The 27,546-nt window shown below is 41.7% G+C and overlaps 3 protein-coding genes across 5 annotated transcripts in view; 1 reads left to right on the top strand and 2 right to left on the bottom strand.

Moving 5' to 3' along the window:
• Nucleotides 1-298: 298 nt before the first annotated feature.
• FAIM (Fas apoptotic inhibitory molecule) lies at nt 299-8,230 on the bottom strand. Its single transcript, XM_065637980.1, has 5 exons — nt 8,172-8,230; nt 4,453-4,588; nt 3,856-4,084; nt 2,335-2,384; nt 299-885 (listed from the first exon to the last, which is right to left on the bottom strand). Exons 2-5 carry the CDS (start codon nt 4,561-4,563, stop codon nt 736-738), a joined length of 540 nt encoding a protein of 179 aa, XP_065494052.1. The 5' UTR covers nt 4,564-4,588; nt 8,172-8,230; the 3' UTR covers nt 299-735.
• Nucleotides 8,231-8,317: 87 nt separating this feature from the next.
• On the top strand, nt 8,318-19,442 carry CEP70 (centrosomal protein 70). Of its 3 annotated transcripts, none has more exons than XM_065637756.1 (16): nt 8,318-8,494; nt 8,926-9,031; nt 9,194-9,317; nt 9,628-9,808; nt 10,118-10,287; nt 11,274-11,333; nt 12,017-12,116; nt 12,515-12,603; nt 12,944-13,018; nt 14,137-14,239; nt 14,934-15,104; nt 15,756-15,902; nt 16,423-16,591; nt 17,790-17,904; nt 18,848-18,927; nt 19,302-19,442. In XM_065637756.1, exons 1-16 carry the CDS (start codon nt 8,486-8,488, stop codon nt 19,361-19,363), a joined length of 1,761 nt encoding a protein of 586 aa, XP_065493828.1. In that variant the 5' UTR covers nt 8,318-8,485; the 3' UTR covers nt 19,364-19,442. The 3 variants fall into 3 exon arrangements, with proteins under 3 accessions (XP_065493828.1, XP_065493830.1, XP_065493831.1); XM_065637758.1 differs by having other exon boundaries at nt 8,932-9,031; XM_065637759.1 differs by lacking the exon at nt 11,274-11,333.
• Nucleotides 19,443-20,771: 1,329 nt separating this feature from the next.
• The window catches only part of ESYT3 (extended synaptotagmin 3), a 30,961-nt gene continuing 24,186 nt past the window's right edge, over nt 20,772-27,546 (bottom strand). The window contains exons 16-23 of the mRNA XM_065637874.1: nt 26,375-26,461; nt 25,382-25,531; nt 24,403-24,845; nt 23,558-23,647; nt 23,028-23,159; nt 22,061-22,166; nt 21,745-21,794; nt 20,772-20,857 (exon numbers count right to left, since the gene is read on the bottom strand). Of these exons, the coding sequence (XP_065493946.1) occupies nt 20,821-20,857; nt 21,745-21,794; nt 22,061-22,166; nt 23,028-23,159; nt 23,558-23,647; nt 24,403-24,845; nt 25,382-25,531; nt 26,375-26,461 (1,095 nt within the window). The 3' untranslated portion in view covers nt 20,772-20,820. The remainder of the gene's footprint in view (nt 20,858-21,744; nt 21,795-22,060; nt 22,167-23,027; nt 23,160-23,557; nt 23,648-24,402; nt 24,846-25,381; nt 25,532-26,374; nt 26,462-27,546) is intronic.

Genomic DNA, 27,546 nt, shown 5'->3' on the forward strand with positions numbered 1-27,546 from the left:
TTTCTACTTTAACATTTCCATTTAAGCAACCAATTCTCCTCTGTTTCTGTCCCATTTTTCCTTGTGTTTCTTGATGCACACATTGCTGCCAGAAAAACACAGCTGCAACTAGCATCAGTTTTCAGAAGACCTCAAAGATTTTTTTTTTGGCACAACAAAACATTTTTTATCCTACTCAGAATAAAGAACAGTTTTCATAGCACCGTTTTCATAGCACCATATTATTTTAATACTGTGACACAAGTACTGGTAAAAATGTATTTCATTAATAACCTTTTTATTAACTTTGTAACTCTTCTTAACTGCATCAGTTTAATAGAAAAAAAATAATTACTGAGAAAATTTTAACAGCTTACATGAATGCCCAGTATGATTCCTCCTCCCTCCATGTGTACCTGCAGTTTAGAAGGATTCAGTCTTTCTGAATATTTATCTTGCATTTTATTATAGTGAGGATTTTTCTTCTAGTACATAGTTTCTACTTAAGTTCACCTGTGCTCTCTGCACTTAGTGATAATATATATTCTATATGTATATATAGTTTTTTAAAAACTGGTAATGTAAGAGGTTGTATATAATTATTTTCATGTAGTCCTCAAACAGAATAATTTCATATACAGAAACTAGAAAAGAAACCCAGCACAAACTAAATGTACCAAGTAGTACATATTAAATAATTACCACAGTAATTGGAAATTCCTCATCTTAGCCCTACACTAATCAGTTAACTAGGGGCTACTCCACAGCCTCCGGGATTTCTCTGTCATCCACAATTAGGGTATGAATAATCCCTTCCTTTCGTTTTCCACTGCTGACAGCCTTAATGCAGCAGCTGTGATTGCCAACACTGAAGTGAGTTTCAGTCCCATCTTCTACAAATTCACCCTGGGAGAAAGGAGACAAGAAAAAAAAAAAACAGACGTGCTATTTCAGTAAAATAAAAGCTTGAGTGCATCAAACTGTTTCCAAAGTCAAGATCCCTTGTAGTTCCCACAATTAGAACAGTGACAAATACAGCGCAAATGCTGAACAAAGCTGCAGGATCTCAGGTGGGGCTTTTCCAAGGCGTCCAGTTAAAGCTTTGTGGGTATTAGATGACAATCAAAATTCCACATAGTCAGAAATGGTAAAGTTAGAGTTTGTGAATTAATATCATTCATCCCTGTAAGTAAAACAAAACCAGAAAAGACAGTTTCCTTCAGAATTGTGCAGTACAGCCAATAAGTACCACACAAACCCCTGCTGAAGTGGCAGTAGAACGTGAAGTAGTTAGCGGTGCTTTGTATGGCAGGACAAAGAGATCCCTGAACAGTTGTGTATGTTGGATACCCAGCTCCTGCTGTGGTTATGTAATTTCCTGTTACAGATTTTCCCACACATGGCTGTGTTTTTGTCATCATCTTTGGGAGAGCAGAAAAATCTCTGTGCTGCTCTAATGCAAGCACAGTTTGACAACTAAGCCTGTACTCATAGGTTGCACAAGTATCTCGTAGTGCATTCATTACATTATAGAAAAGGCTGAGAACCATTAAGAGCAGAACTTCTGATTCAGAGAGAGGATATTTCTTCAACCAATTACCAAAGAAACACTTGGTGAATCTTTTCATCCTCTTCTCAAGCATAGCAAAACTGCTGGTTTTACAATTGGCACTCATCCGGGGCCTTACTTATGGCAGTATTAATCCCAGTGACAACTCTCTGGTGAGACAGCACATCCTGCAAGGATGAGGAAGCCTACATAGTATGCATAATTGAAAGCCATCATAATATAAAAAGACACCAAATAGATTAAGCCTTCTAGCTGTCAACCTGCTCTAAAAATTAATGCAGATGTGACAGAAAGACAAAAGATTTGATTCATTCCAATGAGACTCTTACGCTCCAAGTATTAGGGACCATCTGTAGGGGAAAAAAAAATTGTGAGTCCTACAGAGACTTCATGTGTTCATCTTTCAGGCACCACTAACACGAGCAGGTTTGGATGAGGTGGCTCTACACACTGCATCAAACTCAAGTCCTTCGCACTCCCCTGAAAGTTTTCTCACTAAAAACACTGCACAACTGACGCAGAAGGTTTATTTTGCTTGTCTAAAATGTGTAAACAAAATCACTCTTTATCCTTAAACAGACAGATGTTTGGCATCCTAACTGAAAGAGTGTCAGTTATAAAATACAGCGAAGGACATTTGGAACAGACTAACAGTGCCCTGGCTGTCTAGGTGTAGGCTCATACTCTGTGGTAAAGTGAGGTAACGTGCCTCTCTGGGGCTTATTTTGCTAAGCTTAGGTTATCTACACACAGTCTGTGAAAAGCCTTTGGAAATGATCACGTACCGCTGTTTCCATTTTTTGACCATTGCACCACACATCCATAGTGTCCTTTTCTGTGAAGGAAAAAGAAAACAAAAAGTAGAAAGAACAAGATACTTTTTTCCCCCCTACAGACAAGAAAATCTAGGAATTTTTAAAAAATATTGTTGGCTTTTACTTTCAGTTCCCAAAAGAATTTCCTAATTAGCCCTAGTACCTGGGTTACAGGGTTTGTTCTTATATTGGGGAGATGGGAGAACCTCTCATCAATGGGCAAACAGCTTTTGCTATGAACATACATTTTTACGTCTCCCTAGCCCTGGCTATTGACACTGTGTTGTTCTGAATATTGTCAGAGATATTCTGACATTCTTAAACTGAAAAACTTGAAGATAGAAAAATTAAATAATTTCTGCTAATTATCTGAGTGCTGTTTATTCAATGATGTTCTAACATTTTTTCCATGTCAGTTTAATTGAAAAGCAGCATTAGTCAACATGCATCAAACTATCTGTATTCTTAAAATCTCCTTGAAAACTCAAGTACCACTTTAAATATGAGTCTCAGATTTTTTTTCTGTTTGAAACAGAATATTCTTTTACTTCTCTCAGCACATCCTCCTTAAATTACTTTGCTCTGGAATTCACATTACTGACAGTGCCATCCACAGGACATCAGTAGAGAGCTTAGCACTGCTTGCCTTTTAAGTAAGCATAGGGAAGTTAAAAGTCTGAGGAAACTATTCTATTTCTGGCATTAAAATTGTCTTTCGTCCACATCCCCCCTCATCTTAGGGCAGTTATTCTGTCCTGAGGCTTAAGAAGAAATCACAGCTCACTGTCTCTTGTCTCCAGGTCTAACCATGCAGCAATACTTAAGTGGAAGTTTTCCCACTAGATGCCACAGACAAATTGCTCATAGCGTCGGTTCCTCCCATCTGCTTGTAACACATTTGGGAAAGCGGGGCATAGAGGATGAATGTACTGCCCTGCTATTAAGAAAGTGAAAAAAGCTGGAAGTTTTAGATTATATTTGTAGTTAAGGAGTGATGCAGAAAAAAAGGATGCTGATTAATCAAAAAAGTAGAATAACATTGTCACACTTCTTCAGTTAAAGACTCCTTGACTTCGGCTTATGATTTTTGGAAGGAAAGCCTGGTTACCTGGTTACGAAACTTACACACACAGCAGGTTTGATCACAACACGTACAACACTTCTACAGCATGCTTCACCTGGAGAACTGCCTTGCTAGCGCAGCTCTATGGGTATAGAAGCCATATTCCTTCCAATTTTTCCTTTAGATTTCTTTAATTTTTTTTAAATCTAGCCCATGCTGCTGTAGAACAGAACACTGACAGCAGGCTCACACACGTGTAACAAGATAATTATTTTTCAGACTGTCTTTGGCATCTAATTCCAAATTTCCAGACCACCCAGGATTTTACAGGCTAACCACTGAGCTGTGCTTTCTCTTAATTACCAGTTATTAAGCACACACAAGTCTATTCAAAGGCATCAACATGAACTCATTCAATGTTTACTTACCTAGAACAACTCTATAGTCCATACCACCCAAGCTCAATATCCAAGTGTTGGTTGTTTTCGACCTGTTTTCCATATACTTCTTGAGGCTCTTTCCATTGATCTCCAAGGTATATTCATATGCAAAGCCACTGACTGCATCAATGTTAATAGTAGCTTTTGTTTTGGATGCTCCAACAGTGAATGTTTCTTTACCCACTAATTTAAACATCCATTCTTTTCTTATTAGTTCCTGTAGAATAAAACAAAGACAATGGGTATTAATTTATAAACTTGAATGCACATTTTAGTATTAAAAAATTGAACTAGAACTCAGGAAATAGCTCAGCAGTTAACTATTATTTCAGCATGAATAAAGACACAATATTCTGTATGTCTAGAGTGCCCCTGCCCAAGGACAGCAAAGTACTTCATGAATACTCACACCTTAATAGTGACTGAAAAAAAATAATAATGCAGTTCATTAAATTAGATGAAGTTAATTAACTGAATATACCTCAATTGCATTTATTAGTCTTTTGTTTGTTCTGATGCCTGTTGCATGGAAGTGCACTTATACAATCTGTATCACAGTGAATTTTGAGCACATAGCAATTTCACCTTTCCATCAACATAGACAACACGTTTTCCTGAAGTGGTCCCATGTTCAAATTCAATCTTATGAACACCATCACTTAACGCTACTTCCCAAACAGCCACCAAATCTGTCATCTTCTCTAAGTGGCTGTACCGAGACCTATGGAAACACCAACAAAATAAATTAATTGCAATTGAAAGAGTTCAGCTCCTGATGTCTATAGTTCAAAGCTTTACTGCTTCAGGGCAAGTCGCTTTTTACAAATGAAAAATGAGACTTGAAAGAATATGCTTACAGAACTGCTTACATTTTTGTGTTTTTTAAACATTCAAATATGACAAAATATCACAAAATATAAACAGTTAAACAGGCTCACTTTGACAAACACCACACAAAGATATATATATAGAGAATATATATATATAATGACATATGTAACCTCTAAAATATCAATTTCAGGTGACAGTTACAAAATTATACTTAGAATTCAGATGCTCCTGGACAGTTCTGCGATTTCTTGGCAAGCGTTTAAATACGCTATTTTCATTGGTCTCCAAGAAAGCGTTTTAGCTTTTTAAACTTGAAAAATCGTCAAGGTAAGCACTTTAGCGATTATCTGTTTGAACAGATTTGTCTGCAATTTTTCTCCTAAACATTGCCAACATCATTCAGAAATGCAGCTCTACACACACAAACACCCACAGGAGAGCAGTTCTGGCAAGACATCCTTTCATTTAAGTAATCTTAAAAGTTTAGATACAGTCATAAGTGACCACGGAAGCTGTAGATATCTTTCCAAATCTGCTCATACCACTGTTAGGATTTTTTTACCTTACTTCATCTTCATAGACAGTAACCTCCTCACGGGATGCCATAGTAACCAAAATGGCTTTTAATCCAATGAGCAGCAAGAAAAAAAGAAAAGCAGAATAGCAGCAGAGAAGTGTTGAGGCCTAAATTTCCCTAGCTTTCTCCATTTAAGACAAAGGCCATTTTTAGAAGTGTCATGAACTATCATGCGCTACGGTATATATGATGAAATACAAACATTATTTTTCCGTTTTAACAAAAAGGCAAATTGAAGTATTCTTTTACAAAACTAATATGTGCAATTTATCCTAGCTTTATTAGCACATCATGCATTTGTCAGTAATTTGACGGAAAAATGGTTTGTCTAACTTGTGAGCAAAAGCTTAGAAACAAACAACTTGACCAAAGCAGGAACTAAATCCAGAGCTGCCCATCCCAGTCACAAACCGTAACAAACTGGGGACTGTTGCCACCTCAGGGAAAGTAAAATAGCACAGGCAGCAACAATTTAAATCTACTAGTTTTTCTAAACCACTGTAATAGTTTTCAAAGGTATTAGCAATTTGACCTGGCAATTCAGTCTAGTGTCTATGTGAATCACTTGCTTCTCAGGTTTGTAGGCCATGACTCTGTTTTACAACACTGCTGACTTATTTTCTATTTTTTTTCACTAACAAATTAATTTGTGGAGAGCTATCTACATTGTCTGTGCATATCATAAGCATAATTTAAGTGCAAATGAGTGAATTTTTGATAAATTGGACTTTTCAGTGAAAAAAGAATTAAGTTGTAAGTTCTAGGCTCTCATGTCAGCGTAACAGAGGAATGTGAGCATTTTAAAATTAAACTTCCTTCACTCTGACTTAAGGTTCTATTTTAAAAGATGCTCAAGTACACTGCTGTATTACTGTCCGTGGTTTTATCAGTAATGACACACATCCCTGTTCATAAACTGAAAAATAAGCTTTAAAAACACTGAAACCATTTTGGGAACATGAGGATTTATTTCTCACAGTAGTGAGCAGCGTACACCACCTAATAAATGCCAGGGAGGTTGGTCGCACAGTGACAGGTTGATTTCTGTGAGGGCTGGCGTCCTCTGGCACACAGGCGGGGTGTATTTCTATGCTTCCCCCTTACCCTCCTCCCCACAGGAGCGGGCACCAGGGGCTCAGGACAGACCCACGCTTGTCCCTGCCACCTAATCCACACAAGAAGTGGCCTCAGGCACAAAAAGAAATGCCAAAAGAGGTGGCAGCTGGCGCATGTCTACAGCCTAACCACAGAGATGGCATCACTCCTGGCAGCAAGCAGCCCTGCTGCAAAAATCTTAGCAGGTAATTTAGGATCAATGTTGAAAGGGTTAGGAAACATCTTTCTTATGGAGAAGCATCTTTCTTAGGAGGAGAGACTGAGAGAGCTAGGTCTGTTCAGCCTGGAGAAGAGAAGCTGACAGGGGATCTCATCAGTGTTTATAAATATCTCAAGGGTGGATGCCAAGAGGATGGACCAGACTCCTTTCAGTGGTGCCCAACAAAAGGATGAGGGACAATGGGCACAGACTGAAGCACAGGAGGTTCCATCTGAATATGAGGAGAAACTTCTTTACTTTGGGGGTGCCAGAGCCCTGGAACAGGCTGCCCAGAGAGGTTGTGGAGTCTCCTTCTCTGGAGACATTCAAACCCGCCTGGACACATTCCTGTGCAATCTGCTCTGGGTGAACCTGCTTTAGCAGGTGGGTCGGACTGAATGATCTCCAGAGGTGTCTTCCAACCCCAACTATTCTGTGATTCTGTGAAGCATCCCAGAACACGACGTTTCCTTTTTTAAAAACCAAACATTCTCATAATACACTTTTTTTTTTTTCTGAGCACAAAATCCAGACTCTAGGCCAGCTTTGTGTTCTGGAGGGCACTGGACATGCTGTGAGTGCGAAGGTCCTGCCGTGCCCGCTCCATCAGCAGATGCTGCCGTTTGCCCTCAGACATTCGCTCCCTGACTGGGACCCAAGGGAATGGATTTGCACTGACCGCCCAGCACCTCACTTCACCGCGTTTTGTGTTAATCAACTCAACAGCCCAAAATGAGATTTACTGCTTTATACACAAGGACTAGTCCTGACAACGAGGGCGGGATTACCGCTTTGCGGCCCCACGGCACCCCCAGCCCTCCCGCAGGCCAGGCCCGCCGCAACCGTCACAGAATCACAGAATGTTAGGGATTGGAAGGGACCTCAAAAGCTCATCTAGTCCAATCCCGCTGCCAGAGCAGGAACACCCAGATGAGGTTACACAGAAAGGTGTCCAGGCGGGCTGGAATGTCTGCAGAGAAGGAGACTCCACAACCTCCCTGGGCAGCCTGGGCCAGGCTCTGGCACCCTCACTGTGAAGAAGTTTCTTCTCATATTTAAGTGGAACCTCCTGCGTTCCAGTTTGTACCCATTGCCCCTTGTCTTATCGTTGGTTGTCACCGAGAAGAGCCTGGCTCCATCCTCGTGACACCCACCCTTTCCATATTTATAGACATTAATGAGGTCACCCCTCAGTCTCCTCTACTCCAAGCTCAAGAGCCCCAGCTCCCTCAGCCTTTCCTCACACGGGAGATGCTCCACTCCCTTCAGCATCTTCATCGCCCTGCGCTGGACTCTCTCCAGCAGTTCCCTGTCCTTCTGGAACTGAGGGGCCCAGAACTGGACACAACATTCCAGACGCGGGCAGGCGGCCACAGGCGCTCTGCCACCTCCTCCCGCAGCGGCCAGCCCGTCGCCAGGGAGCCCGGGGAGACGCTTTCCCCGGAAAGGCGCCGCGGTGCGAGCGGGCAGCTCCCAGGCGCCTGCCTCTGCCTCCCGCCCGGCCGCTGCAGCGCCTGAGGAGCGGTCAGGCTCCCGCGGGCCAGCCCGGCCGCGCCCTGCCGCTCCCGGCCCCGCTCCTACCTCCGCCGGCCTCGCCTCTCCTCGCCTCTCCTCCCCCTCGGCTCCCCGCGCCTCAAAATGGCGGCGTGCGGCCAGCGCCGCCCCGCGGCCGCCTGCTTGTCTTGCTCCCTTGCTCCCTCCCTCCCCTCACGGCCGTTAACCTCCGCCCCGGGCCGCCGCCCTCCCGGCCGGCTCCGCGCCTTCCCGCCGCGGGCAGCCCCGTACCAAGCGGTTCCCCGCTAGCGATCGGGATCTCCGGAGGGTCCGCGTCCCGGTAACCGACCCCTTTCCTCTCCCGCCTCCCGGGGCCCGGCCGGTCATGAGCGGCCCTCGCCATGGCGGAGGTACCGTGCTGGAGCTGAGGTGGCTGCTGGGACTGCGGGGTAGTTGAAAACAGAGCGAAAAGAAAACAAACAAACAATAAGTCCCTAAAGTCGGCACCCGAGGGCTTCTCTCGGGACTGGGGCAGGGGGTCGGGGGCCCATTGGGGTTTTTAAAAGGTACATTTTGGTCATTGCATGTGTTTGCCCTTCTAACAGGGATCAGGAAAACTGAGTATACTGTTAAGTACGCTTTATCCCCAGCATTTTTTTGCTGATCCTATTGGAAATTCTCGCAGGCTCTCCTATAAAGGCTGGGGCTTCTTGGGGGTTCGGGGTGGGTTTGTTTTTATGCGGGGCACTTGGTGTCCCCCAGTGCGGCGCGACCGGAGGGACAGGAGGCCGTGAGCTCATCTTGACAACTCAGGTTTCTGCCTTTTCTTCCCTTTCTCCAGCTGCAGCAGGAGAGGGCAGAGTGGGAAAACCTAAACAAGCTGTTAACGCGCCGTGGGTTGAAACCGGTGAGTCTTGCTGCCCCCCAGAGCTCCGGAAATATATCAGGTAAGGAAATGCCAATTTTACAAGTTTTTGTGTTTTAAAATATCAACCCTAAGTTCATAAGGCATCTCTAAAGCTGTCGCTTCCAGATGGTAGCAGAGATGTGATCTTCTTCAGCTGTTAAAAGCCTTTCACGATGACTTTATTTATTTTATGTATCTCCAGATATGATTGTCTTAGACAGCCGGTCTTCTCTAGGAGTAAGACTTGCATTAAAAACGCTGGTGGAAGACACTGACCGACACCAGAGAATGATGCAGGGACTTATGGAGACTAATCGCGCTCTTAGGTAAGACACCGTGGAAGGTACTTACTTGCTAATGCAAAGCAAAAGTATTATCAGTATCTATCTCCTAACAGGTGGAGCTCCTGTCACCCCTGAGGCCTAAGACTTTTGTCTTGAGATTTTTGTCCAATATGCAGCAATGTTGGTCTAGTTACTTTTTGGTTTTTATGTTATTTCATCTGCTGCTCTTACGTTATTTAATTCCTATACCAGTGTATTTCCTGTACCTGCTGCCACAGGCTAATATTGAGTGTCATTAGATAATGTTTGTCAGGCCTGTCCTTCCTTGACAGGATTTATTTATTTTTTTCAGAGATGAGATACGACAGGAACGAGGTCGGGCGTCTCGACAAGAACAACGGGCTAATGATTTGGAAAATGTGGTGAAAAACATTAAGTCCAAAATTTGTCAGCTGGAAGATGAGGCAATAGCTAAAGTTTGCCAGCAACAGAATCAAGTCAAAGAACTTCAAAAAGATCAACAGGTTTCACAGGTAAAATTCAGATAGTGCTGTCTGAGGATTCAAACTTTTGACTTGTTTTAAGAGCTCTAAAAATATTGATTAAAGTAAACATGCGTCATAGAGTTAGTACACTATTTATAGCTAGGATTTTTTGATCTATACAGAATTTTCTAGTGATAACGTGGAAAAATATCTGTATTCTACTTTCACTGCCTCTTCAGTATGGCTAAAAACCAAGTATTGAACTTCCTTGGGACCAGGTGCCTACTTGGGCATGTATAGCAGTCTCCAGCGTGTCAGTTAGAATAATTTCCTAACGATCCCGTTATCTCTTCAAAGGCAAAATATCAACAGCAGCAGGAAAAGCTGCAAGAACAGGAAAAGATTATTGCCCGTTTGCAGAAGGAGCTCTGCAAAGTGGGGATGGAGGAGCAGCAGCGTGTGCCAGCTCAAAACAAGATGTTCTGTCGGTTTTGCAAAAGAGTTCCCAAGTCTCTCCTAGATCAGCAGTAAGCAATTTTCTTACATTGGTGAATGATCTGTAACATTAAATGAAGAAGAGGATTTTGAAGTAATGCAATATTTATATGAAAAAAACCCTGGAGACCTTAGGAGTGTAAGCAGAAATATGAATTCTTGTAAAGGTACATCAGTGCGGTAATTTTTTCTTGTATAACAAATGCGAGCTGGATAAATCTATGGCAGAAAGTAAAAAATTATCAGTCCGTGTGTACACTAGGTGTCAGCAAAGAGAAAGGAACGATCCACTCTGCCCTGGAACTGCAGTGTCGGCTGGGGTGATCTCATCCTGGGGTTCTAATGTTTTAAATGTAAATTAAGAAAAACAGCAAACATCACCGCCCTCCCTTCCCCCCCTCCCCAACAAACAAACAACCCACCGACAACCCGTCCAGTTTGCAGTCAGTTCTGGTCACTTCTGATGTGCAACTGGTCTTTGCAGCTGCTGACTGCAGGTTTGCTGTAAGGCTTCCCAGGTCCTTTAGTGGCAGTTCTGAGGAAATATTCTGTGCCTGTCTCTTGCAGTACAGTCTCCATAGTTCTTCTATAATCGGAGATTTACCAGTTCTCAGGCGGCTGTCACTTTATTGTGCTGATGTTGCCTGGTTTTCCAGGCACTTTTAGTTTCTTTGGAGACAGATGTTCTTGCCTCCCGCAGTGGTCACTGAGCTTGGCGCTCTGCCCCATTGGTAAGATTGCTGGTAAAGGTCATCACAAGATGAGGCTGTCAGGAGGATTTAGCTTTTGTCTCCTCTTGAATAATTTTGCCACTTTTAGTCTAGTACAGAGTTAATGTCTCAACTTTTTTGGAAAACTGTGTGTTTGATATCAGAGAACCCACCATTCAATGCAGTCACTCTGAAGTGCAGTGCAGCTCTGTAAGTTGGCCTGGTCCTGTGGGGTGGTCACAATGTCTTTTGGGCATGATTTTTTTGAGAATATCTGAAATTCAAAATACCATTTTCCCTTTCTTCAGGTTCCTTTGTCTAATTGATTATTATGAATCTCAAATTAGTCAAATGAAAAAGGAGCTAAGGTAGGTCTCACCTAGTGCCTTATGGCCCTGCTGTTCAAAGTTTTTTTTACTCCCTACTGTTCTTAAAACTTGTAGTGGTAAATATTTAGTGTTCCAGACATCACTAGCATGTAAGAAACAGCTAAGGGTTGTAATGGTCTTGGAAATTTGGATTCATCCTCAAAATAGGTGTCAGTCAGGCTAAGCAGCTGCTCCATCAGGAGGCCAGTATATCTGGGAAACTGGGGGTATTAATACACTTGAGCTATAATTCTTTCATTTTTTTGTTTTTCCCCTTCCCCTTTTTCCATGGTTCACAGGGAATTACTGCATTAGCTGTGCTCAGTCGACTGATCACCCTAAACAAAAAGAAAACTAGCTTTTCAGCTCTATCACAGTGCCTGTGTGGTACAAAGCAACCAGCAGATACCTGAGACATTCCTATAATTTGAGACTATTATCTCAAAAACTGAAATGGGATTTGCTTGTACTGGAATTTATCTGGAGGAATAAGTGCTCTTAATTAGTATATGGAACAGCTTCCCAGAAATAATAAAGCTGTGGATCTTAGGGCTGATTTTCTATTCCATTTACTTTGCAGTTTATGGAAGCATTCTTATCATACATAACTACTAACTAAACCAGCTTGGATCTTTGAGGTAATCAAATGACAGTAAGCTGAAACAATTTGTTTTTCCTAATAGGCAATACAAAAAAGATGAAGACCAGGTACAGAGAGAAGTAAAAAGCAAGGAAGAATTCTTAAATCTAGATGCTACTCCTAATTACAGAGCACTGCTCACGGTATGGAACTGCTAAGAGTAAGTCAGTGCAGATCTCTAACTGGAAACCCTTCAAGAGCCACATAGAAACATATACGTGTTTTATTTCTATTCCATTGTTCTTATCGTGTCTTCTGAATTTGTAAACTCTGGGCAGGGTTTGCTGTCTTCATGCAAAGATTCAGTACGATGTTGTGAGCCATCGTTGTTGGGGACTGAACAGACCCTCCTTCATCACAGGTTCTCCACCTGTGGCCTAATGCAGCAGGCTCTGGATCTTAGCGAACTAATTCCTCATCCATGCTGTCTTGCTGTATAGGCACACGGGAACCCTTCTTAATCTATCCATACTTTAAAGTGTTCAAGCTTGTTGATTATGGAATGAGCGAAATAAAAGAAATAACACAGTCCATGTTGCAGTCTTTCCAGAAACAACTTACTGAAACAAAAGCCAGGAATGAACAGCTTTTGCTTGAAAATATAAATCTCAAGAAAGACTTGGAAATAAGGTAAGAAAAGACAAGTATCTTCCTTTGTAAGAGCACTCCAGTAGGCTTGACTTCACAAAGAAAGAAACTGAAAGCACCAGCAATTGTAAAAGTGTGTGAAATCTACCTTTAAAAGCAATTCATAGAAATAAGACATGGCAGCAACAGTCAGCCATCCTTCCCCACACTGTTAACAACTACTAGTGGTTATTTTGCTGCTGTCATGTGGAAATGTTGCAGAATTTCATTCCCAGAATGATGTTGCAGCACTGGCAAAGGTTTCTTTCTTTTTCTCTTGGCTAAGTTTTAAAGACACCTTGAAATGGAAGACATATAACATAGTACTTTTTCTTTCTAACAGACCAACTGTACAGGAATTAAAACTTTACAAGCACCAAGTGAAAAAACTAGAGAAAACTTTTAAAAAAACTATCCAGTAAGTATATTTCTTCAGTAATTTCACGAGTCCTCTGAACTTCTTAGGGCAAAGATCCTCTGCTACCAGTAATGTCGATAGCAGCTTATAAAGCGCGTACTTCATCACTGTTCCTCGGAGCCTGGCTATGGGCAGCAAATGCTGCTGTATCTCTGAAGACACCGTGTCAATCTCTGAATGGGTGGCGTGGTCCCCAAATGGGGGCACAGGAAGGGGGGTCTGTTTTTGTTTCGTTTTGTCTTTCTGGATTTGATTTGAGTGCTGTCACAGGCAGTATGGACAGGACCAAATTGTGGTGTTTGCTGCTTCCATGAGCTATAGAGAAAGCTACTGGTTACATTATGGGTTAAGAAAGGGAAAGTATGAGTTGGCAAAATGATGCAGCTACTCAAGTTATGTCCATATTATTCTTAGAAATGAACTTAGTTTTTTTCTGAAACATTGCTAAGAAAATACATTGAAGGTATTAGAGATCCAGTATTGACAAATTGTTTTTATCTACAATTTCACTTACTCATTTGTGCATATGTATACTGAATGCTGATATTTTAATAGCATAGAATGTAGCCTGAAAAATATATCACTTAAACTTTAAATGTTCAGTTCTTCATTTTACATTGTGTGTATTTAAATGATCTTTTCTCCTATGCAGTGGATATGATTTAGATGGTAAAGAAAATCATCTTAGATTCTGCAAGAAGGGTAGTGAGCTATACATACATAATAAGCCAGGATAGATGTTCAAGCAGAAGCAGATAAAGACTGTAAGGATGGAATTTGACTCTTTTGAGTAAAATTCTGAATTTCAACTCTTCAGCCGTAGTAGAATCTCTGGTAACAGAACAACTGTGCATCTGGTGGTGTCCCTTCTAAATTAGCATGCAGTCTGGAATAACCTCAACCTGGAGACTAGAGATAAATTAATTATATCTACAAACACTATTATATTCTTCATCTAGTCCAGTTAGATGGAATTCTATTTGCAGGCATCATAAAATGGAGACTTGACTTTGTAGGTGTAAGTGTATGTGCAATACACCTGGTTCTCTAATCAGGTTGAAAGTATTTATCTCCTGCTGAGGCTACTTGTGTAACCCCTGTGTGTATTTGGTGTGTAGATCTTCGGGGAGTAGTTCCAGAGAAAGAACAGAAGAAAAGAGAGAATCTGAGAGTATCGCAGGAGGAGACCAGCTGCAGGCAGTTTGCCAGCAATACTTACAGGTGTGCAGATTTTATCTGAACTACCTCTATCTAGCAATCTCATAATTCAATATAATATGTGAGTTTTGTTTCACTATGTAAACCGAAGCATGTGATTTTGAATCTAAGCGTTCAAATAAAGTTCTCTACACAAGATGCATAATGTTCTGCACTTGGCAGTTCATGTAGGCTTGTTCTCAATTGTTCTTGTGTATCTTGGTGTACCTTGTGTATCTTGGTGTAAAATACCTGAAAATACAGCCAAGAAGCAGAGACTATGTTGGCAAACATCAAATCAATGATTTAACTGAAGTCTTTCCAGGACAGGGGATTTGTTCAAAGTCTTGGGCAAAACAGCAGATCCTTACATTACAGTTTTAAATATGCCTGAGGAGATAGTAGCTTTTATTTTTCTTTGAATTAAAAAAAAAAAAAGCAAATCTAGTAAAACTTAGCAAAATATAAACTGTGGCAGTAACAATGCCGCACGTAGATAAATGTTAAATATCCCTCAAAGGCAAGCATATCTGCATTACTTTTACATATCTTCTAGCTACTATATTTTAAAATATTTGAATCTATTACTTACTGATAGTAACTTATTGGAGCTGTTTATGATTTAATGTTTAAACAATCATGACTGTAGTGGAGAGGGATTTTATAATAAAAATGTCATACGTATTTAAGCAATAACATTGGTTATTTGGTGTTGAAGGTTTTGTCCCATATTGATTCTGTTTTGCGAAGTCCAAGAGCTCCTCCACTGATATACAGGCGCAGTAAAGGGCTGGTGCAAAATTCTATTAAAGAAAATGGACAAGAATGTGGATTTGAGCACCTTCCGCTTACAATAGAAATGTGGGCAGATCAGCTAATGGCCCTAAAGGTAACACGTTATTGTACTTGGCTTTACGTTCCTCCTTTCATCTGCTGACCACACCTCCATCTCTCCCCACATGTAGGGTTTTCTTCTGTGTGTGTAGCTTTTGTTACTGCCTGGCTTGGTGTTAAATTTGAAAAATAATTCTGCTGTCCATTTATATACCGCTTTAAAACCATAGTAAAGTGAAAAATGTGCAGTGTGCCTACACACCAGAGATATTTCTCTGTGTACATTGTCTACATCTGTTTGTTCACTGGCTGAGTTCCTAAGAGGACACTTAAGCTTTAGAGTCTCTGTACATCACACATTAATGACGATGGATTCTCTTTCTTCATTTTGTCTTGCCAGAACAGTAACTTTTTGATCTAAATACAAGTGAAGAAATTTTACTCAAAAACCAACTCTGTGTGACCAACACTTCTTATTTAACTGAAACCATAATATGTGAAGTACTTTAATTTTTAGACTGTGTTATTTTTAAATCAAGAAATGTAAGCAAGATACTGTTCTTAAATTCCATGAAAACTAAAACCTTACTGTCTCCAGTACTAGAATGTTTTTGCATATAAGAAACAGAAAATCTGCCCGTTTCTCCGATAAAAACAACTTTTAGAAGTTACTAAATAAGTTGTGTCCCCTCCCTTCTTTGAAAAGGATTTGCATAAGTCCCTGAGAAAAGTGTCTCTGGAATTGGTGCCCTGGCACACTGCAGATCCACAGGATAACAGAGAATCCGTACGAGTTGAAGACCTCCAGTTCATGGTAGATGCAATTTTGGAAGAAATAGAAAATAAAGAAAAGGTAATTCTTACCAGGGGTTTATAACCACAAGTTACCGTGGAATTCTTAAATGCGTTTCTCCCATGGTGATTAGATTTGCATACTTGAAAGCCTTGCGGGGTTTAAACAATGGCTGTTTGAAGATATTCAATAGTCAAAGACTATTTTAACATAATGGATAAATTCACCTTGGGGAAGACTGCTTTACTCAGAGTCATTTGACCAGCGCTGAATTTGCATTGCCTTGTAGTCTCGGGTGTTATCCTGTTCTGTCTGTTCCTGAGTCAGCATTGAGGGCACAGAAACCTACTTACTGAGAAGAACACTTTCAAAAGAGTATTTTGGTTTGCTGGATATTTGTGTCTGAAATCTCTCTTTAAAATGCCTTCAGATTTAAGAATATTTGAAATGTTGTGATTTAATAAGGGAAGCTACACCTGTTTTTCTTCATAGACCAGTTTTAAGAATGTTTCACGGTTTAAAAGCCTCCTTGCTTTGTTAAGCAATAACATTGACAAGTTATTCTTTCTGCTTGCTACAGACCAGCCAGACACCGTCCTTGCCAACCCTGTTTGCAATAGTCGCTCACTTCCAGAAGCTGTTTGACGTGAATTCTCTGAATGGTGTTTATCCACGAATGAATGAGGTTTACACAAAGCTTGGGGAAATGACCAACGTGATGAGAAATCTCCACGAGCTCCTGGGACTAGGTAAAGACTGACCACCTAGCGTTTGTTCAGACCATTCCAAAAGGAAGAAGAAGACAAGTGAAAGGCTGATGTCTTCACAGAAAATATGTGGAGCTGCTGAGAAATTAGTAAACTAGGTATATTCTTCACTGCAAAGATAAAAAGAGGTTGCTGTCAATTAGGAGTTTAAATAGCAAAACTCTGTTATTTGTAAGTCTTTAGCAGTTGCTGAGGAATAGCAAGGAGGCAGAAGAATAGAATAACAGATGAAATTGATTTTTTTTTTTTCCCCACAAAGCTTTGTTTCTTGTGAGCTGATTTCATAATTCTTCTTTACCATCTTTCATTCTCTACTTGAAAGATGACAAGTTGAAGAAAAAATAACTCAACCTCTGCTGTAGATTTCTACTCAGTAATTCACTCCAGTGTAATTATGTCCAGTCCTCAGAAACTTCCATCTTACGGTGTTAAACTTGAAAAGCTGTTGAATGTCAGAAACCGAGTGGCATTACTTGGGGGCAGACTTGGTGACTGCCCAGTGCCCGTTCTCTCCTGGTTGGTACTTCTGGAGAGCAGCAGCTGCTGCTGCTCCTGGGTTTAAGGTCTGGCTGCGGTGCAGGGTGTTCGGTCAGAGAGCTCCTGAGCCCGGCTCAGAGAGGGGAGTGCTCTGCAGCCAGCGCCTGAGGTGACGGAGCCTTGTGCCTCCCTAATAATCACAAATCAGAGGATGTCATCTCCAAGCCTAGTTCTTCTGAAATTGAGGGAGAAAGGGACAAGTAGCCTGTTACCTTCAGTCACAGCAGCCAAAGCAGGTAACATCCAATGCCAAAACAAGTTCTGGCTGTTAACAAGGTACTTATTGAGCAGGTTCCTTGTTGGCCTAACCCTTCTGCTGTGCTTCTGCTGTGCTACAGCAAGCTAACCTCTCTCTCTCTATAGAATTTCAGTTGGCTACTTCCACTGACATTATAGAGTGCGCTTTAGAACCATCTCTGCTGTGAAAATATGCAGCCCCGACAAGTTTTTTAGCCACTAAAGGCTTAGTGAGAGATTCACCATTCCTATTAACGTTATTTCTGAGCACAGGCACGGTGTTTTCTGGATGCCTAGATGTGTAAAATAGAAATAAAATCTGTGCACCTGCAAAAATTGAATTGTGTCTGAAATAGTTTCCTCTTATCACTGTTATAAGAAACATGAAGTGTTTGTTTTTCCACAGACAGTTCAGCTCCACCCACTGTGGTAGTGGATACTGTTGGGAAACTGTGTGACATAATTAATGAGAACGTGACCGAGCAGGTACAACAGCTTCTGGGGACCCAAGACATCCACAGGTATGTGGGGCTGTTCCACTGGTGACCATTCTTCAAACATGCAATTCAGTAACTGAGACAAATGGCTAAAACCAATACTGAAAAACTTGAATAATTTGTTATAAAGTTGGTGACCAGTGACAGTAAAGGGTTGTTGCCATCCTACCTGAAAGGAATCTTGAATACTTTCAGAAGGATAAAACTGGCAAAGAGAAAAATTAAGGCCAGAATATTCCAAAACATGGTGTTGGTTTGCATGGATAAGGTGATCAAAGCAGCTTATTAAGGATGTGTGTTTCATAAGGAGACAAAGCAAACACTGCATGTGGGTGGGGAGGAGAAAGTGTTGCAAGGTTTCAGCTGTAATATTGAAGTGTATTAGTTGGTAAGAGAATGTATGCCTCAAACTGCCTACAAATATTTTGGGAACTGGACAAGTCTTGTTCTGTCCTCAACAGACTAGTAGCAGACAAAGAACTTGCGTTCAGCATGTGCTCTGCAAACACACTAAAGATGAATTGCAGCAGGCAGCAAGTCTGACACATGCTGAGTGAACCATGCGAACTCGCTCAACCTTTCTGTGCTCCTCACAGTTTAGTTTTAACTAGAGAACAGCTGCTTATAAAACATTCCTTGCTCCACCTTTGAGGCAGCTCTGTCAGCAACCCCTAAGCAGTATATTTAGTATGCACAGACTAATGTTCCAGTCCAAAAATTACCTAGTGCCATGTAAGGACAGAAAGGATGTATATAGGGCAGAAATAGTGACATTAGGGATCCTCTTTTGACGGCTAATGCTTTTGGGGCGGAGGTCTCAGAACACATTTTTGGTGTGGATGGTTTTATGTACTACTAAGTAGCAGTGTTTGCAGAAAGTCATGACATAGTATGGCAAAACAGCCAAGGAGATGGACTTAAAATACCCTTGCACCTCTTATCTGATGGTCTCTCTTGCACATTTCAGTATAATCAATAAGCTAGAAGAGCATGAGTGCTTCTTTCCACCATTTCAAGCTCTCATTCAAGATTTGCTCTGTCTTCTAGGTGAGTAATATTTGCAACAGCTGTAATTATCTTCCTGCCAATGCTTCCTCCTAAAACTTCAAATAGCTAACATGTGTTTTGTTTACTCACGATGTGCTAAAACACAAGGAGCATGTGAGGGAAGGTGCCAACTTTTGCCTTGCTCTCCTTTCCACCCTTCCTCAAGAAGTGACCAAAATACTTTATGTTGCATATATTCAATCATATAACTCCTAAGATAAGCTAAATTGAGTTTCTTCCAAAAGCATTAAATGTGTGAGGAGTTTAAATCATTCCCTAGCTGTATTTCTAACATTTAAGTTAGAATTTTGGCTGAATGTGAAGATTTTCTGAGTACATACACCTTACCTTTTATGCTTTTCATTCTGTTTCAGAGATCAGTAACCTGGATGATATTTTACCTACTGTACGAAATTTGAAATTGGTAGCTAGTTAAGAGTTACATCTTGCTAGGAAAGACCAGACTGTCTTACCCGTGGATGTACCTGTTGATGCAAGTGACATTACAGCTACCTCTGACCTCTGTTTTCCTAATGAACAGTTTCAAATTTTATACATAAATAAAAGAAACTGCATTTTAAAATTTTTCTTAGTTCTTGTTTCATGGTCAATTTAAGCAAAACACTCTAAGTGCTATCAACTGGTCTACTCAATCCCAGAGGGAGAACCACTACACTCTAAATCAGTCCAGGAAACTGAACCCAGCACAAAGCCACTGAGCGTCATGAACGCTGCTGACACAGCATGAGATAAGGGTGTTCTGACTCCCTCATAGCCATAACACTTTCATCATTTTCCTATCTTTGTTTTCTGGAGAGCCTATTTTAAAATGCTGTTTACATCTTCAGATGAGTTTGGGATGCGAGCAAGTTGTTATTCTGGTTACGGACAGAGTAGTCTAGATTACATTAATCTTGGCCAAAAATATTGGAAACTTGCTTCAGGTGGTGGTTTATGGGTTTCTGCCTAGCACAGATTTGAAGTTACCATGGTCATATTTCAAAAGTCAGTTTTAGAAATGCATAGATGGAGTTTCATGTGCAAGACAATCAGAAGTTTATTGTACAGAAACAAGTACACCAAGCTTCCAAAAATATTTTGGTATATTTTGCTCTGACACTAATAAAGCTTAGTTTGCAAGACTCTGCTGTTCTTCAGGCAGAGTGCTTTGCTCTCAAGATTTACAATATTTTTGAAATGTACTTTAACAAACAAAACATGTTAAGGCATCACAAAATAAAACCTTAATGACAACTTGGTAAACTAATCTCCCTGCTTTTGGAAGCTCATTATATACATACCTGCAGCCACAATCTGCTAAGATACCTTTGAACAGCAGAATACCAATTTTTTAGTTTCTCAAAAAACAACTCATATTAGAGTCTTAAACAGTTTCTTTCAACAGGTTCTATAGCCCTACAGATGAAAAATGCTGTTTAAAAAAATTATTCTTTTAAAAGTACAATGATTTCATGTTAAAACAACATGAGTAGAACCCTGGGGAAATGAGACTGCCAAGCAAAGTAATGACACTCAGGCGACAGTCTAAAATATCTCCAGGTTCAACAGGTCCTTAAGAGAGGATTCATACTTCAGAGTTCTTTGGGGAGATATGCCAGAAACAGCAAAAACAAGGACTTATTTTTTAGGGACAACTTACTCCTGTGTGGGTTTGTTTGTTGTTTTGTTTTGGTTTTTTTTGTTTGTTTTGTTTTGTTTGGTTTTTTTTACTTCAGTGAGAACAATTTTCTAAATAGGATCATTAAATTTACATGTCCTGAGCTGGAGACTGCTTCAAATTTGCAGTTATTGTTCAAAACACATTAATTACAAAAGAGATATATACATTCATATAAGGTTGAAAAATTAGTAACTTATGTACTTGAGGAGAAATCAGTTTTTCTTCCGTCTACTCCTTGTCAGTTCATACCTGCAAGACAGACACAATAAGTCATTATGGTAGTTTCAGACTTTCTTTAAAGTTTTAGCTGGCACAGAGAGAACTTGGGCTCCTCTACTGAGTGTGCTTCATAGGCAGCATGGCAAAGGAGGGTGCGGAGATAGCCTTGAACTCCAGGTCTTTACCAGGAAACTCCGGATGTGTCATTTTTCTCCTACTCCCATAATTGCTGCATCCTGACGTGGGGAAACTCGGGTTTCCCATCCTGCTGGCCAGGCCTGGCTCGCTGCCTGTGCAGAGGGCAAGCTCCTGGAGTACCCGCGCTGCATTCCTTCGCCTCCAGTGAAGGAGAGAGAAGGAAGAACTACAACTACTGCTATTAACTACAGACGTAGAAGGGGAAAAAAAACCCCCTTTGTTCTTAATCTTTGCCTCACACCAATGCTTAAGGTTTAACTCTGAACCACAATGAATATACGAGCAAAACTGTACGTGGCTTATTATAATGGTTTCTATAAATGCTTTGTAATTAAAGTTTTATCTTTTATATATATATATATTGCTGATCAGAGTATTAATTTAGTTAAGATCATTATCCAAGTTAGAATTTGTTGTAAGGTTGCTTTAATAAATATAATTCTTTTACTTACGTGTCCCAGTGGCTTTTATTGTAACTTAAAATATGCTGAAGACTATAATTGACACAGGTCTCTTATTAAAACTGTTTCACAGGGTGGGTGTTGCACTAGCGACTGGATTAACATACAACTTAGATAAAACTACCAGATTAGTTCAAATTACTCCTGTGTTTGCAGGTCAAATATTATTCTTGCTCATTTACCAGCACCCAATAGCAGCCATGCAAACTCCCAGCAAAGCAATTAGCAGGGTTTGAAAGCACAAACATGAAAACTTACCACTGTGCAAAACCTTTTATTAAGTCCTCCTGTGACAAGTCAATCCGCACCTGTAAAATGCAAATTTTATTTCTTTCCGTATTATTCAGCATACCAATGGGTTGGCTAAACTGGCTCTCCTCCCAAGGCAGACCCACTTTCAAGTCCGAGGGCTGTGGCTCAGGCTCAAGGGAAAACGAGCTTCTCCCGAAGAAGTTGTTTCCAGATTGTGAGTCCTGTTACTGAGACTTAGTTACTAGAACTGCATTTCAGGATTACAGGAGTCGCTGCGTGTCCAGCTCTTATTAAATCAGCTGTGGAGCTTCTTTAAACCTACCTTCCCCAGCTCCTTCCTCTCCTGTGAAATGAATGGCCTGCTGTTTTTCACTGCAATGTCCAGTGTCCTTTTCTTGACATCTTCCAAAGATTCAAAAAATTCAAACCTAGAAGTTGTGAAAGGAGAGACTTAAGTAAAAAATTAAAAGCCTGTAAGCATCAGTGGCCAGAATACAGTGACAGAACACAGCATTCATGGCCAGAACTGGAACAGAGTAGGAAGAGGCAGAACAGGAAATTCTATAGTTAGATTTTATTCTCATTGTAAGAAACCTCTTCCAGGCCTCATGAAAGATGACACTTGTTCTGGCTGTTCTCCGTGCCAGAGGGAAGGAGGAAAACACATATCAGTGATGAAACGCTATTTGCCATCATTTTCTTTCCCCTTCATGGAAGATCAGCATGTTTTCCATGCAACCTTTATTACTCAGAGGAAATAGCTGAGCCAGCCCCCCAGGTTTACAAAACAGGCTTATACCACGTTAAGGGAAGACAAAGGTTGAAACCCGTTGCAATTAAATTCTTAATGGCCCTGACTCATGCCTCCGGCACACATCATCTAGTGTCAAGTGAGCTCTGTCCAGGCTAAATCACTTAATTTCTGCCCACCTGAATAGCTTTTCCTCAAGTCAGAGCTGTAGAACAGGTAATGTGTTTTGGAGCTGAGCGTTGCTCAACCTATTGTACTTAATTGAGGATGTGCAGCACATGTCAATACCAAGGATGCGGAAAAAGGGATGCTGTTCCTAACAGCTGTGCTGGCACTAAATTGGCAGAGTACATGAGAACAGGCAGAAGCAAAATCCACAACTCTAGTGTTTTAAGTGTTAAAATGAAATATTTATAGCCTTTTCTCCATTTCCAACCTACGCTGACATACACAGAAAGGACCCAACACAGGAAAAAAGCCCTTTTGTTATCAGAGATCATAACTATTTCAGCAGCAGGCATAATTAACATTTTCTTACTTCTCATCATATTGGGGGTTCAGAGTTTTTTTCTTAACGGAAGTCTTCTTCCTGCTTGTCCATCTTCTATCTGGAAGCAGGTATATACGAACATACGGATCTACTCCACGATTGGAACAGGGTACTAAGTTTCTGTTAAAAGAAATACAGTGTTAACAAGCAAGGCAGGTTCTCCCACCGTGTGTTTTAATACCTTGTCTGCCTTAGAATCTCACCAACCCATCATCATTCATGGGCCAAAAACATTTATCTTGGCAGTTGGGAACATAAGCAAATAAAACTTTAAGGATGTAAAGTTAAAGAAAGTTTTCACTTCTGAGTGTATGGCCACTTACCTGGGCTCCTAAATTAACATTTACCAGTTCAGCCATAGTGAGGCTGCACATGCTGAAGTCACCAAGTGCTGAGGTGTCTCAGCTGGGCAGCTTATGCTGCACGTGGTCCTGCTCCAAGCTTTGCCAAAGGTTCGACACGAACTCAGAGAGCTCGATTCCCTTTCCTTTACAGATGTACGGAACCATCAGCCTTACCTGCAGCCGTTCACCAGCACGACGAGACTCTGCCGTATTGACGCGTACCGCACCGTCAGCTGGATCTCGCCCAGAGGCATTTCAGTCCCGCTGCAAGACAGTTGCACAGTCAGAGCTTTGCAATACAGATACCAAACAGACCACGCGCAGGCCTAGCAGTACAGAACAGGACACAAGCTTCAGAAGCTGGTGATGCATTTTCAACCAAAACCAACTTTTACAGCACTGTTCTTCTTTCTGGCATCCTGTTTGCTATCTAGAAAGCAGCTGAACGACAGAGGTTCTGCAGAAAGAGTGCTCCCATCAGCACCAGCACTGCCCAGCCTGCCTTCTGTACAGGTACCTGATTTGGGTCTCACAAATGGCCAAAAAAGCACGTACTTGGTCCGCTGCAGATGGAGCAGCAAAGTACAGCTTAGCACATTACACAGCTCCTTCAACAATGTCCATATATGCAAAATGGGACCTTTTTAATATTTCATTCTGCATGTTATTAAAGTGGTTTCAAATCCAAAACATTGCTTAAAAATTATTTAAGAATGGTTTATAAATGAAGGCCTGACCAGAGCTAGAGAATTTGCCAGTCCAGAAGTACCAGACTCAACAGCTGGAGCTGGGTTTGATGTTTAGGTTTATAACTGCTCTGATACTCAATTAATTGAGATGGACCTTCTTTGCTGCTTCAGTTCATTAAGGATTCTACCAGCTCTATTCTGCGCCCCAGGAGATTTGAGACCCAGGACTCCAAATGACTTACCAGTCTTGAATTCAACTGTATGCAACAGTGCCCTATAAAACCTAAACCTTCCCAAGAGAAGACTAATTCAACTGGAAGAACCACCTACTTATGAAGGTCCAGATTGCTGCTACTTAATTCAAAGCAAGAAGAAGGCAGAGAACCCAGCGAGACAACACTGGGCGCAAGCCTCATTTCTTGTACGATGGGCAACGTGGGCACTACCGCTGCTCTGGTGTGCAACGCTGACGACGGGTGCTGCTCTGGGTTTTGCTCACACTCTGTGTCATTAAGGCCAGCAACAGTTTCACTTGGTACAGGTGCTGCTGAACTGTCAGTTGTGTCCAGGTCTTCTCTACTGTCCATTTTTGGCAGGGATTCAGGTCCTGCAGAGTCTTTGCTCACTGAAGGTACTTTTGAGACTTCTGGTTTTGGTGGGGAGGGAAACTTCTGCTGGTTTCCACCCTTCTCCGTGACATGCACAGGACCTTGCTTCAAGGCACTGACACCAGCCTTGACTCTTTGTGGATCGGGTTCTTCAACATTCAAGGCCTAAAAATCACAAGGGAGATACATGAGTGCTGCTCCCAAAGCACTGGGGCTAATGGCAGCATTACCATCTAGGATGAAATTTCACCACAAAACTATGGCAGCAAGAATCTGCCATTAGAGATGAAAGAGGTCTAAGGGTTTAGCTTTGACATTCTCTTCCCCTGTCCTACTGTGTATATATTTAAGTGTCTAAATACTGATCAAGAGCACAGTGAGAAAACAATTCTTAAGCATCAGTCTCTCCTACTGTTTAGCAGCTTTGACTTCCCATCTTAGATTTTCCCAGTCCAACTCTTTATTGTCATGAGAAGATGTTCGGCAATGGCACAGCGCTAAGTTTTAGGTAGCCTCGGGGATACCTCTCAGCGCCACCATGCACTCTCAATTGTATTTAAAGATCTTGGCACACTTTTACTTTCTACTCCTCTATGAAGCAAAGCTGCATTTCCCCTCTCCCACCTTTCATCTCTTTTGCCTGGTGAGAATTGGATGCTTCCGCTGGGGAAGCCAAGTGAATATGGCAAAGAACAACTTACCCGCAACACAAGTTTCATCTTAATGAAGCTGTCTGAACTGGAATGATCCAGCTGAAATCTCTGATCCAGAGTCATGTTTGGGTCCTTAAGTAAGTGGGAGAGACACACCACTGACGTTCCCAGGGCACTATCCCGATCCTTGTCTTTTATCTGGGGGATGGAGGGAAAAGTTTTTATTAGACAGCAAACTGGAAAGCATACCACTGGGAATAGCAAAGCAAGAGGGTATTTCAGACAGATCAAAATTACCTTATTTACTTCAGGACACACTATCACATAAGGTTACTTCCAAATGGGTGATGCCAGTGTTTCAGGAGTGTAACAAATTATTACGTTTGGAGTGAAAATCCCATTTCTACCCATGCAGAGAAGAAACTGCCTCAGCAGAAATACTAGGGCCTGGGATTTACTTGACTTTCCTTACTTGCTCTGGGGAAAATGTCTCAGGCAGCTGGGATGACAACTGGTCTAAACCTTTACAAGCTTTTTAGGTAATATTTTGTTTAACCTATTTAATCTCAATAGACCTTCTAAGTTCAAATCCACTTCTGTAGCTGAGTAAACAGCCACAGAACTGTCTGGGACTGCAAGGGATGCTAGTGAGATACAGGAGTTCTTAACCAGCCAAAATAACAAGGTAAAGAGAGAGGACTCCGGTTGAAAATTATGAAGGCTGCAACATCTAACAGCAAAACATTCATGCCTTTGCTACGCAGAAACCTGAAAAAAACCTCCTTTACACTTTGCAGCCAGAAACGCCCCATGTTTTGAACTACAATATTATGTTTTACGTGATCCTAGAGCCAAGGTATATACCAGCATCACCTAACAGAGAATTGCCTGTACAACAACAGGTGCTTCTTCCACCTTTTAAGCAGGAGGGCCCTGGTACAAGCACACATAAACAACCAGCACTGAGTTTACATCCACCATAAAAGAGGTTTTTTCCTATGGATGTGCACTCAGTCTTCAAAGGAAAGGCTTTTCTCTCACCTCAACGTGGAGCGACTGGGAATGAGCACTGTGGACAAAGAAGGAGAACGCCTGGCCCCACGTGGGATCTTTGCTGAAGTTGCAGGTCTGCAACAAGAAGATCGCGGCACGTAAGTTAGCTTATTCTGTAAGCAGCAAAGAATACCATGATTCCGATCACCAGAGAGTGTCACGGTGACTGTCTCGTTTTATGCAGTGATGCTACACCCCAGCTGCATAGAGAGAGAGAGATTTCCAGGTCAGAAGCGTGCAGAAGCAAAGTCTCTGGCACAACCAGAACAAGTTCTGCGGGGCGTGGAAATGCTGAAGAACGAGTCCAGCGAGCTGCAGCTGGCACGGAGCAGCGCAGCCTGGACCAGCAGCCCGCCGCCTCTGCAGCCAGGCACCGCTCCCGCCCTCCCGCCTCTGCACCAGGGAGAACCAGTGCTGCTGCCAGCCTGCAGCACCCAAGGCCTGCAGCACCCAGAGCTGCAGTGAGCTGCTGGGGAAGAGTCGGAAGGGTAGGAAAGCTAGAGGGGCAGTTTGAGGGGTGCAGCGCTCCTGGGATGAGCTGGAGAGCAAGAGCTTCAGCGCCATCTGCTTCAAGGATGAAAAAGCATGGAAAGCACCCATGGGTGCTGAGGTTGAGGCTGCTCCATAAACCAGCTGCTTCCACCTGGGCACAAGCGCAAGGGGAAGGGAGCAGGGAAAGCTGAAGTCTGACCTAGCCTGGGAGAGGCAGGTGAGGTGGTGGAGAAAAGAGAAAGCCAAAAAGGGTAAAGCTGCAAGCAGAACCCACTTTCTGGAGAGAGAAGGCAGAAAAAACAAAGGAAAATAGGTGCCAGTCCCATATGCTCATGTGTAGCCAACAGGATTCATTCCTATTTGCTGGGAGTCCACAAGAACATAGGGCCACCCTCATCTGTATCCAGCTATGGAGCAATAAACTTGGCAGTTACTGGGGGAGCAGAACTCAGCTGTTGCTCATACTCATCAGGGAAAAGTAAATACTGAATAATGAAAAAAGGAACTGAAAGTAAAGTGCAGGAAATCGGGATACATCTTGTCCAGGTTTTGAAAGAAAAAAAAAATAAATGAATCATCAGTAAAACTGTGAAACAGAGGAGCCGGGAGACTCTGATGAGGGAAAGAATGCCACTTGGATGCAAATGACACTCTGCCCTGAGAAAGCA

Source organism: Caloenas nicobarica, chromosome 6, assembly GCF_036013445.1.
Source record: "Caloenas nicobarica isolate bCalNic1 chromosome 6, bCalNic1.hap1, whole genome shotgun sequence".
Lineage (NCBI taxonomy): Eukaryota > Metazoa > Chordata > Aves > Columbiformes > Columbidae > Caloenas > Caloenas nicobarica.

Bases quoted from the DNA above. Each gene is read 5' to 3' on its own strand.
- FAIM (XM_065637980.1), bottom strand. From the start codon at position 4,563: ATGACAGATTTGGTGGCTGTTTGGGAAGTAGCGTTAAGTGATGGTGTT. The intron at 4,085-4,452 runs GTGAAATTGCTA...TTTATTCTACAG, and splicing joins TTGTCTATGTTGATGGAAAG to GAACTAATAAGAAAAGAATG. The intron at 886-2,334 runs GTACGTGATCAT...CCTTTCTCCCAG, and splicing joins GTCAAAAAATGGAAACAGCG to GGTGAATTTGTAGAAGATGG.
- CEP70 (XM_065637756.1), top strand. The intron at 9,809-10,117 runs GTAAAATTCAGA...ATCTCTTCAAAG, and splicing joins AAGATCAACAGGTTTCACAG to GCAAAATATCAACAGCAGCA. The intron at 13,019-14,136 runs GTAAGTATATTT...TTTGGTGTGTAG, and splicing joins ACTTTTAAAAAAACTATCCA to ATCTTCGGGGAGTAGTTCCA.